Source organism: Schistocerca nitens, chromosome 3 (assembly GCF_023898315.1).
Source record: "Schistocerca nitens isolate TAMUIC-IGC-003100 chromosome 3, iqSchNite1.1, whole genome shotgun sequence".
NCBI lineage: Eukaryota > Metazoa > Arthropoda > Insecta > Orthoptera > Acrididae > Schistocerca > Schistocerca nitens.
Window position 1 is genome coordinate 166,910,037 of NC_064616.1, and position 12,345 is coordinate 166,922,381.

Consider the following 12,345-nt stretch of genomic DNA (forward strand, 5'->3'; position numbering starts at 1 on the left):
AATTTAGAATGTGTGTGTTCTACGTTGCTGTATGACTAAGTATCTTATGATTGTTAGCTTCATGTAATTCAGCTACACATTTCACTATCCTGTTCAAGTAGTATGCTTTCATTTCTGGTTTTCGCTCACTTTTATGAAGCTAGTGTGTTAACGAATTGGGTCTGGAGCATGTTAATGGGCGAATGAACAACACAGCAGTATTGGTATATTTGTTTATTATAAAACTTTGTTTATGTACATGATATTCACTTGAGTATCAGACTCCTGTACTTTATTTAACTAGGCCTATAACTAAACTCAGGAAGGAATAAATCTTACAAAGATGGGTGTTACTTTAGTACTATATAACAGGAATGATTAAGAAATGTCTCGGCAGTATGTGACTTATGAAGTGAGTTTGCATTTAAACGGAATTAGTTTTTGTAAAGGAGGAAGCTTTTCGTTGTACTTTTATCATAGCATTTTTATAGAAACATTGAGCACAGGACCGTTTTACTACATGAAATGTGATGACTATGACTTTTGGGCTTTGAGTTTCAATACATTTATGTATTCAGTAGCGTATTTGCAATTAAGCCCATTGACATTTTAGACACACTGCTGTCAGCTGTGGTGAAGCATAAATTAGGTTTCAATAAAGGATAATAATACATAAATGTAACAAACAATAACAATGGCAGCTTAACACAGAAGGCCACCAATTAACAACTTTCTTCAGAAATCACATGAAGCAGACACAAACATTTTGTCCATTCATTCATATATTTCGCGTTTCATTTCGTTCGTGAGTAATAACTGCTTGTATGTCGCGCTAGTCACTGAAATGTAGAGAGGGGGACAATTCCTGAGTAAGAGTTACCTCGTTGTACTAGCATCAAGTCTAGGCGGACTTGTAACGTGGAAGTAAAACGAGGAAAAGTGGACATGCAATGTTAACTAGTCGTTCAGTTAACAACGCTTCTCATTTAAAAATTCGTATAGTGGTAGTCATTTGCGTAAATGTTGCTTGTGGGAGGAACAATTTAAGACTGACCCTTACTTTTACGTGTGCAGAGTAGTTCGCCATAGTAGGATGTCCACAGTGTTACACTAAAGTACCGTGTGATCAAAAAGTCAGTATAAATTTGAAAACTTAATAAATCACGGAATAATGTAGATAGAGAGGTAAAAATTGACACAGATGCTTGGAATGACATGGGGTTTTATTAGAGTAAAAAAAAAGTATTGCTAGACGCGTGAAACATCTCTTGCGCGCGTCGTTTGGTGATGATCGTGTGCTCGGCCGCCACTTTCGTCATGCTTGGCCTACCAGGTCCCCAGACCTCAGTCCGTGCGATTATTGGCTTTGGGGTTACCTGAAGTCGCAAGTGTATCGTGATCGACCGACATCTCTAGGGATGCTGAAAGACAACATCTGACGCCAATGCCTCACCATAACTCCGGACATGCTTTACAGTGCTGTTCACAACATTATTCCTCGATTACAGGTATTGTTGAGGAATGATGGTGGACATATTGAGCATTTCCTGTAAAGAGCATCATATTTGCTTTGTCTTACTTTGTTATGCTAATTATTGCTATTCTGATCAGATGAAGCGCCATCTGTCGGACATTTTTTGAACTTTTGCATTTTTTTGGTTCTAATAAAACCCCATGTCATTCCGAGCTTGTGTGTCAATTTGTACCTCTCTATCTACATTATTCCGTGATTTATTCAGTTTTCAAATTTATACTGACTTTTTGATCACCCGGTATATGTTGTCAGTGATAGTAAGTCCACACGAAATGAGCTGCTTCGGAGGAAACTTTTGCTTAGCACGGACTTTGAGAGTTCCTGATGTCATTTCATAATAAAGTTGGTGGAGAAAGAATCATTCGCGATTTATGTTTTAGACGTATACCGTGCAGTGTATATTGTTCCACCCGAATTCGATGGCCCTCTCTACAACAGCAGTCGGTCGAGTACGTGAAGTGTGCACCGAGAGAGAAACGTTTATCGGTTTCTTCGTATGCTTAGGAAGAAATGGTAACGTGTGTGTCCGTGATGACGGGTGTGAGGGAGAGACACGCAGAGCCCGGCAGGGAGGAGGCGGGAACCCCGCTGCTGCCCTCACCGGCGGCGGGCGAGCCCCGCGTTCTTCAGGATGGAGAAGATCTTGGCGCGCGGAATCTTCTCCGCCTCGCGCTCGCGCACTTGCATCTCCTCGGGCGTGAACCAGCTCTCTTTGGCGAGCGCCGCCTCGATGCGAGGGTTCTTGTAGAAGGGGTTCTGCAAGGCGGGCGGCAGCCGCGCCTCGGCCTCCGCGTTCAGCACGACAGCGCGGTGCTGCAGAGCCCTGCGCGAGTCCGCGACCGGCGCCGCCGCCAGCGGCAGAGGCACTCCGAAGGCGGGCGCCGGCACGAAGAACTGCGCGCGGGCCACCGCCGCCGCGCACACCACCACGCACATCGCACACACCAGCTGACGCATCTTCACTGCACACACAAAGAGGCACGCTGTAAACGTGGCAACTGGAGAACACAAACGAGCGGCATGTACTGCCGGGTCACATTATGAAATGAAATGAAGTAAGATTGGCGCTTAAAATTCCGTCGACAGCGAGGTCATTAGAGACGGAGCACAATTTCAATTTGCGAAAGGATGGGGAAGGAAATCGGCCGTGACCTTTTGAAAGGAACCTTACAACAATTTGCCTGGATCGATTTAGGGAAGTCATTATGATGATGATGAAGTCCCATAATCCTGGACAAAGCGTAGGGGAGGATGCGGGAGACCCGCACCGCTGTACTAGGCAAGGTCCTACTGGAGGTGGTTTGCCATTGCCTTTCTCCGACCGTAATGGGGATGAATGATGATGATGAAGACGGCACAACAACACCCAGTCATCTAGAGGCAGGTGAAAATCCCTGACTCCGCCGGGAATCGAACCCGGGACCCCGTGCTCGGGAAGCGAGAACGCTACCGCGAGACCACGACCTGTCATGGGAAACCTAAATCTGGATGGCCGGACGCAGCTTCGAACCATAGCCTTCCTGAATGCGAGTCCAGTGTTCTGTGCACCTCGCTGGATGGGTCACATTATGACACGGATACGGGGATACGGGAGGGGGGGGGGGTGTAATGAGGGACATAACAACTCCCCCGCCCTCCCCAATCGTATATTTTACCCAAAGCGTTCCCTCTTAATATACGTCAATTTCCAAATTTCTCAATTATCTTTTGGAGAATAAAGTAGTATGAGAACAGAGTCTTGCAAATGGTAAGAAACTCTATATAATGGTAGGGCACTTGCCCGCGAAAGGCAAAGGTCCTGAGTTCGAGTCTCGGTCCCGCACACACTTTTAATCTGCCGGGAAGTTTTATATATAATTATTATAATATTTCCGTAGCTACCACTAACCCGTCAAACCACAAATACACTGGTGTCCAAAATTAAAGCAAGATACCGATATCGAGGAGGGTCACTGATGGTGTGGGCAGGGATTATGTTGACCACTCGAACATGTCTTCATGAAACTGTATGGGTGGATCGGAAAGGTTTTACTGATGTATCGTGACGAGGTCTTGGCACTTAATACACGGTTGTTGCGAAGTACTGTGCGTCCAGACTTCGTACTGATGGACGATAATGCTCGACCTCATGGAGCAGGAGTGGTTGATGTTTTCTTGGAAACGGAGGATACGGCACGCATGGCGTGGCATGCTCGCTCTCCCGATTTGAATCCCATAGAGCATGTTCAAATGGCTCTGAGCACTATGGGACTTAACTTCTGAGGTCATCAGTCCCCTAGAACTTAGAACTACTTAAACCTAACTAACCTAAGGACATCACACACATCCATGCCCGGGGCAGGATTCGAACCTGCGACCGTAGCGGTCGCGCGGTTCCAGACTGTAGCGCCCAGAACCGCTCGCCCCCCCCCCCCCCCCTCCCCCGCCGGCATAGAGCATGTCTGGGATGCACTAGGGAGATGGGTTGCATCACGTCAGCATCCACCCATCACTCTCCAAGATTTGCGAGCAGATCCGCAGGAAGAATGGGCGTTATTGCCTCAACATGACACTGATGACGTTATTCACAGCACGCTCTGTCGCTGTCAGGTCTGTATTGCTACCAGAGGTGCTCACACCCCATAGTGAGCACATTAACCAGTTGCCAGAATGTGTGTGAGAATTTGTTAAGTTGGGAAAAATGAAGAACATCTTCGTCTACTGTTATGCATGCTGCAGTTGTTCACGTTCTATGTTCTTTACATTGTTTCTACTTTGCTATGACCTGTTTATACTGTTCTGTGGCTGAATAAACGCAAACTTGCAAAATTTCCGTTTGTTGCTTTAATTTTGGACACCAGTGTAGTATCTGAAGCAGTTCTGTAGTGCACATCATCTTCTTAGTGGTACGTAGTGTGGGCTGTATCGAGAGAATTTCAACATCCGAGAAATAGTGTCTACGTTGTGGTCTGGACAGATGATATTTCCAAAACAGAAATTTACGCAACAGCTATCGAAGGTACGATGGAAGGTAAGAAGAAAATAGGAGGTAGAAGAATAAAAACGCTGGATGAAGAGAAAAGAAGAAGATACCAAAAAAAATGGTTCAAATGGTTCTGAGCACTATGGGACTTAACATCTGTGGTCATCAGTCCCCTTGAACTTAGAACTACTTAAACCTAACTAACCTAAGGACATCACACACATCCATGCCCGAGGCAGGATTCGAACCTGCGACCGTAGCAGTCGCGCGGTTCCGGACTGCGCGCCTAGAACCGCTAGACCACCACGGCCGGCAAGAAGATACCAGATCACAAAGCAGTTGCCCTGGAACAAGACAGAGTGTAGAAAGCAATGGTGCTAGGAACTTGCCAATACTCAGAACCACTTAAGATTGTGATTGAGTATTGGCCAGCAGCTGAGGGAAACATTCTGGACAGTAAAGGTGCACATTCAAAGGCTCTCAACAACAAATCTGGCAAGGCTCGGAAGTTCATAGGTAGAATGCCCAAACCAGGGGAAATTGAGAAAGAGGAGTCTGAAAGGGAAAGTAAGAAAGCATAAGACACAGATTGATTTTCCCGAGGGTAGACGGAAGCGACTGAAACAAACATAATTCCCTCTATTTACGTACTTTCATATCTGTAGTCTGCAGACCTGTCTTCACAACCGTAGTTCTACACGAAAAACAGACAACTATGAGTGCACACTTCGAATATATATATATATATATATATATATAAAATAAATGATTATGCTGTCAAAGTTTTTCGGGTACGCTGCTATTGTACCAGGTGATCAAAAAGTCAGTATAAATTTGAAAACTGGATAAATCACGGGATAATGTAGATAGAGAGGTACAAATTGACACACATGCTTGGAATGACATGGGGTTTTATTAGAACCGAAAAAATACAAACGTTCAAAAAATGTCCGACAGATGGCGCTTCATCTGATCAGAATAGCAATATTGAGAATAACAATGTAAGACAAAGCAAAGATGATGTTCTTTACAGGAGATGCTCAATATGTCCACCATCATTCTTCAACAATAGCTGTAGTCGAGGAATAATGTTGTGAACAGCACTGTAAAGCATGTCCGGAGTTATGGTGAGGCATTGGCGTCAGATGTTGTCTTTCAGCATCCCTAGAGATGTCGGTCGATCACGATACACTTGCGACTTCAGGTAACCCCAAAGCCAATAATCGCACGGACTGAGGTCTGGGGACCTGGGAGGCCAAGCATGACTACAGTGGCGGCTGAGCACACGATCATCACCAAACGACGAGCGCAAGAGATATGGCAGACATTTTATGAACTCTTTTTTTTGTTATAATAAAACCCCATGCCATTCGAAGCATGTGTGTCAATTATTACCTCTCTATCTACATTATTCCGTGGTTTATTAAGTTTTCAAATTTATACTGACTTTTTGATCACCTGGTAAATCTTAAAGCATGTCCGTGGCATTCGACTAATTTTTTTTTGCTTGACTGAGTGCGTCCATGATGCGACCAAGAAGTTCATCCCACTTCATCCAACTTCATAAAGAAAAATCTGATGGGGTAAGGGCGGGAGACCTTGGTGGCCAGTTAATTATACTAACACGATCATTCCAGTAAATATGTGTTTACGCACCAAACAAGTCGACTGCCGTAAGCCGTATTCATGTTACGTATTTTTCCACCTACTTCCGTCGATGCGAAGCAAAAATCGCGTGGAAAGAAAGCGGTTATCTTACGTGGAAAGTTGGCTCATAAAGAAGCCCAGCAGGCTGCAGTCCGCAAAGTGGTCGGCAGATGGACTTTCCCAGGCCACCGTGTCTTGGACCCGGTTAGAAATCTCTGGATTAAATGCACAACCTGCAGACACGTCTAGGACAGCTTTCCTTCTAGAAAGTGGATGCGTAGTGTGGCTGTGAGACGAGATATTCTCGCTCGTCAGGGTCGTCTGATTACGGAGGGAATAAGGGTATCCGATGACAACGATAGTGCACGTCGCCTCCTTCAAATTTTGTTAAGAGAAGAATTTATGTAACAAAAATAAATAAATAAATAAATTTACATCATAATAAATGTTTATTTTTACAGCCTCATTTGAATGACAAATGATTGAAGGATAGTTTCGATTACATGAAGAGTTGAACACGAACTCCATTGACAACATTTCAGAGGTTGTTCAGGGATATTTGAGTATTTTGGAGCAAGAGACTCGTGGCCTCCGATGGCTCGTTACAGAATGATTGCAGTTCGTTTGATTTCTTCACAATCAGCCTAGAATTATACAATAAAAATGGTGTATTAGAATTTCTATATTTTATAGCTAACTGTACAGCTGAGTTCATAAATAATGGAAAAAATGAAGTTTCTAAATGTTTTTACTTTACTTGTGGCTTGGAACGATTATTTTCATATCGTGTTGTTATGGATGAATCGAAGGAACAGGCTGAAACCCAGTGCCAACACATAAGCTGCTCCCCTCGAATAGCACGAAGGAGGCCACCGACCTTAACATCCCCAACCGACTGACAGATCACCGTGAACTAGTTCACATGCCCCCACTTCATGAGATACTGCGGAGAGGCCTGAAATTTAATCCAGGACGTTGGCGGAAAGACTAGTGGTCAGGGTCAGGAACTTACCCCACCACCTCCCTCCTCCTGCTTGCCAAATACTGGCACTGAAAATTTCATTTATCACCAGGATTCGAACCGGCTTACCCCCCAAGTTGAATACAACCTCCCAGGAGAGTGTTAGCAAACTCAGCGATGGAGGCGTGTTTTCTTAACCCTTCTCACACGTGAGCTGAAGGTCAAAGTACTAATCCCAATAAAGAAAAGGATGACACAAGCAAAAAGTAAATGAAGACCTAGATCACTGAGCTCGTTGGGCATGAAAGGAACTGTAAATATCGCTTGTATTTCTTCCAGCTCAATGAAGCATTTCAACTTGGGGTGCAGTAGAGGCTTTCGCTGGAATAATTGTGTGGAATAACTGAGTCATATTTGACCACAGTACTCTTTAATTTTCTGTTTGAAGATCTTGTACACAAACATAGCTCCATAGGTACTTGAGTGGGTCATATCGGCCATTGTTGGAAATTCTCCAAAATTTTCAACAAACCAGGCATGGACGTTCCTTGTCCTGTAAGAGGCACAGTAATTTGGTCAAGAATCAAATGGTTTTGAGTCTGAACGTAAATGATCTGCAACTGTCATTTAATAGCCACTACCACACTACTACAAGCCACGAGAAGACATGTCACAAGTGTACAGAGTCATCGCAAGCTTGAATAAATCAGCCATGACAACATCTATTCAGTCCTTACACACTATTTAATCTAACTTAAACTAACTTACGCTAAGGGCCACACACACACCCATGCCCGAGGAGGACTCGAACCTCCGACGGGGGGAGCCGCGCGGACCGTGGCAAGACGCCCGGCGTGCCATGTGGCTCATATACGATGTTACTTCATAATTTAAGTAGAGCATTCTGTAAAGTGAGCTTATGATATTTCCACTTACATCCCACTACATCTGTCTTCACATGGTATTTTTTTGTTACCAATATGTGCTTGTTTAACTGACACGACTGCATGCCTTCAGTGAAATGATCCGCACGCTGAGAGCACATATTCCTCCATTATTCAGAAAACTGTGCATTATTCTGGAAAATAAATGTTCAACAGGCTTCTGCTACTATAATTAGTGTGATTTTTGCAATTGTAACTCACTAAATCGCATAGAATTCAGGATACCTACTGCGTGGTTCTGTCCTTTAGATTTGCGTTTTCTGTGGTTTTTCACAAATCATTTCAGGAAAATACAAGGCTACACTCCATACGAATACCTTCAGAAAATACCACCTAAGAGTTAAATCTTTATTCGATGTTAACAAATTTCGCTTCTTCAGAGACGATTTTCTTGGCATTGCCAGTCTACGTTTTATATCCTCTCTACTTCAGCCGTCATCAGTTATTTTACTGCCCAAATAGCAAAACTCATCTGCTACTTTTAGTGTTTCATTTCCTAATCCAGTTCCCTCGGCATCGCTTGATTTAATTCGACTACATTCCAGTACCCTATGTTTACTTTTGTTGATGTTCATGTTATATCCTCCTTTCAAGACGCAGTCCATTCTGTTCAACTGCTCTTGCAAGTCCTCTGCTGTCTTTGACAGAATTACTCGTACAACGTCTTCGGCAAACCTCAGACGTTTTATTTATTCTCCCTGAACTTTAATTCCTGCTCCAAGATTTTCTTTGGTTTCCTGTAATGCTTGTTCAATGTTCATATTTTATAACATCGGCAATAGGCTAAAACCCTGTCTCACTCTCTTCTCAATCGCTGCTTCCCTTTCATGCCTCTCGATATTCACAACTGCCGTCTGATATCTGTTTAAGTTGTAAATAAAGTTTTGATCCCTGCATTTTACCCTTACTGCCTTCAGAATTTCAAAGAGAGTATTCCAGTCAACATTGTCAAAAGCTTTCTCTAAGTCTGCAAATGATGTTAACATAGATGATGTCAACATAGGTTTGGCTTTCCTTAACCTATCTTCGATGAGAAGTCGTAGGGTCAGTACTGACTCGCGCGTTCCTATATTTCTCCAGAATCCAAAGCGTTCTTCCCTGAGATCGGCTTCTACCAGTTTTTTTTTCGTTTTCCTTTAAAGAATTCATGTTAGTATCTTGTAACAATAACTTATAAAGTAATAGTTCAGTAACATTCACATCTATCAGCACCTGCTTTCTTTGGAATTGGAATTGTTACACTCATCTTGAAGTCTCAGAGTATTTCGCCTGTCTCATACATGTTGCACACCTGATGGAATAGTTATTTATGGCCGGCTCTCCCAAGGTTATCGGTAGTTCTAATAGAATGTCATCTACTCAAGGGGCCTAGTTTAGACCTATAATTTTCAGTGCTCTGTCAAAAGTTTCTCGCAGTATCATATTTTCTATATCATCTTCATCTACGTCCTCTTTTCCTTCTATAATACTGCCTTCAAGTCTATTTCTGTTGTACAGCCCCTCCAGATTCTCCTTCCAACTTTCAGCTTTCTATTCTTTGCTTAGTTCTAGTTTTCCATCTGAGCTCTTGATATTCATATAGCAGCTTCTCTTTCATTTTCCTACAGGCGGTATTTATCTTTCCCCGGGAGACACATGCTTCCATATCCTTTCATTTGTTCTCTAGCTATTCCTGCTAAGCCATTTTGCACTTCCTGTCAGCCTCATTTTTTAGACGTTTGTATTCCCTTTCGTCTGCTTCAATTGCTGCATTATTATGTTTTCTCCTTTCATCAGTTAAACCTCACGTTCTTTCAATTTATCGAGGTCCCATCTCCTTAATTTTCTTCTTTAATACGATTTCTTCAGTTTTAATCTACACTTTATAACAATAAATTGTGGTCAGAGTCAACATCCGCCGCTGGAAATATCTTGCAGTTTAAAATATGACTTCGAAATCTCTATCTTGCGGTCATATAATCAAACTGAAACCTTCCGGTGTCTCCTGCCCTCTTCCACGTACACAATTTTCTTTCATGTTTCATAAACCAGATGTTAGCTATAACAAAATTATGCTCTGTGCAAAATTCTACTAGGAGGCTTCTTCTTTCCATCCTTGCCTCCAGACCATATTCCCACGCTATTATTCCTTCTTCTCCTTTTCCTACTATGGAATTTCAGTCCCTTATCGCAATTAAAATTTTGCTCCCCTTAACTATCTGAATACTTTCTTTTATTTGATCATACATTTCTTCAATCTCTTTATCATCGCCAGCAGCTGTGGCCGAGCCGTTCTAGGCGCTTCAGTCCGGAACCGCGCTGCTGCTACGGTCGCAGGTTCGAATCCTGCCTCGGGCATGGATGTGTGTGATGTCCTTAGGTTAGTTAGGTTTAAGTAGTTCTCAGTCTAGGGGACTGATGACCACAGATGTTAAGTCCCATAGTGCTCAGAGCCATTTGAACGATTTTGATCTTTATCATCTGCAGGACTAATTGCCATATAAACGTTTGCTACTGTGGTGGGTGTTGGCTTTGTGTCTATCACGGCTACGATAATGCTGTCACTACGCTGTTCATAGTGTCTTACCTGCATTTCTATTTTCTTATTCATTATTAGATCTACTCCTGCATTATCCTTACATGGTTTTGTATTCGTAACGCTTTACTCACAAGACCAGAAGTCCTGGTCCTCCTGCCAATGAAGTTCGCTAATTGCCACTATATCTAAATTCAACCTAGCCATTTTCCTTTATAAATTTTCTACCTGCCTGCTCGATTAAGAGATCTAACATTCCACGCTCAGACCAGTAGAATGCCAGTTTCATTTCGCCTGATGACATCTTACCGAATAGTCCCCGCCTGCAGATACGAATTGAGCACTATTTTACCTCCGGAATATTAAACCGGGAGGATGCCATGATCATTTAACCATACAGTAGAACTGCATGCTCTTGGAAGAAATTGCGGCTGCAGTTTCCCATTGCTTTCAGCTGATCGCAGTTCCACCCACAGCAAGGCGATGTTGTCTGATGTTACAAGGCTAGATCAGTCATCCAGGCTGTTGCCTCTGCAACAACAGAAAAGGCTGCTGGTCCTCTTCAGTACCCACACGTTCGTCTGGCCTCTCAAGAGACACCCGCCCATTGCGGTTGCACATACGGTACGACTATCTGTATCGCTGAGGCAAGTAAGTCACCCCACCACCATGGTTCATGATTAATCGCTTATTGTAGAGGTATACTCTTGTCGCGAACCATTCGCGACTAGAACAGGAAAGAGGCGGAGTGACAGTGGTGTACAAAGTACCCTCAGATACACACCATAAGGTAACTTGCGGAGTATAGATGTAGATGTAGTTCCGTTATCACGCATCATTCTTACAATGGACTCATGGGACTGAAAATAATAAATAAATAAATAAAACCTTTGTGTTCAAATGTTCAAACGTGTGTGAAATCTTATGGGACTTAACTGCTAAGGTCATCAGTCCCTAAGCTTACACACTACTTAACCTAAATTATCCTAAGGACAACACACACACCCATGCCCGAGGGAGGATTCGAACCTCCGTCGGGACCAGCCACACAGTCCATGACTGTAGCGCCCCAGACCGCTCGGCTAATCCCGCGCGGCAAAACCTTTGTGTCTTATGTGGCAATCATTCGGGGCAATTTTTTCTTGTTGTCGTTGGTTACAACCGTGAGGTAACAGAGACCATCATTTGAATTCCACAGAATGGATGGTTGGTCAGTACAATACTCTCAGCACGCATGTGAAGCAGTGTATCTTAAAAGGCTGAAAGTCTTCACAACTTCTGAGATGGAAAGTGTGATTCATCTACCACTCGCTGTCAAACATGTCATGTAGACTGGCGTATGAAGGGCCATGTTGGGTCCTTAGATGGTTCTCCTCAAGCCCACTGCCTTGACTACGAAAATTTCTCCACATATTCGTCAGTTTTTTGAGGGCCTGTAAGTGGACTGTGAAACCATCATTTCGATAAAAGCTCTGTTTTGTTACTGAACGTGTCACCTGAGTACGATAGTGTGTGCATAGCAAACAACTCAAACATTAGTAAAGCACCTCATGTACTGCAACACATAATATACTTACTGCACAACGCATTAAATGAACGTAACCGTCCTATATACATTGTAGTTCATCAAACTCGTGGCACAACGTTCCTTGCCTTTTTGTTGGTAAATCAAATTCTGACTACACCAACAATGGAAATACAATTCGTCTCAGACATGATAACATCATGTCGAATACAACAGGTAATGCAATAAGAAAACCCGGCACGGCGCAAAAGATCGGTTTTCCCTCCCTCCTTTGTTCC

The 12,345-nt window shown here is 43.2% G+C and overlaps 1 protein-coding gene across 7 annotated transcripts in view; it reads right to left on the bottom strand.

Moving 5' to 3' along the window:
- The window catches only part of LOC126248106 (uncharacterized), a 241,024-nt gene that overhangs the window by 33,378 nt on the left and 195,301 nt on the right, over positions 1 to 12,345 (bottom strand). For 4 of the 7 annotated variants that reach the window (XM_049948780.1, XM_049948783.1, XM_049948782.1 and 1 more), the window contains one exon: positions 1,214 to 2,475. The exons of 1 other annotated variant lie outside the window; for it this stretch is intronic. In XM_049948780.1, the coding sequence (XP_049804737.1) occupies positions 2,111 to 2,475 (365 nt within the window). In that variant the 3' untranslated portion in view covers positions 1,214 to 2,110. 2 more of the 7 variants (XM_049948785.1, XM_049948781.1) reach the window with 2 other exon arrangements.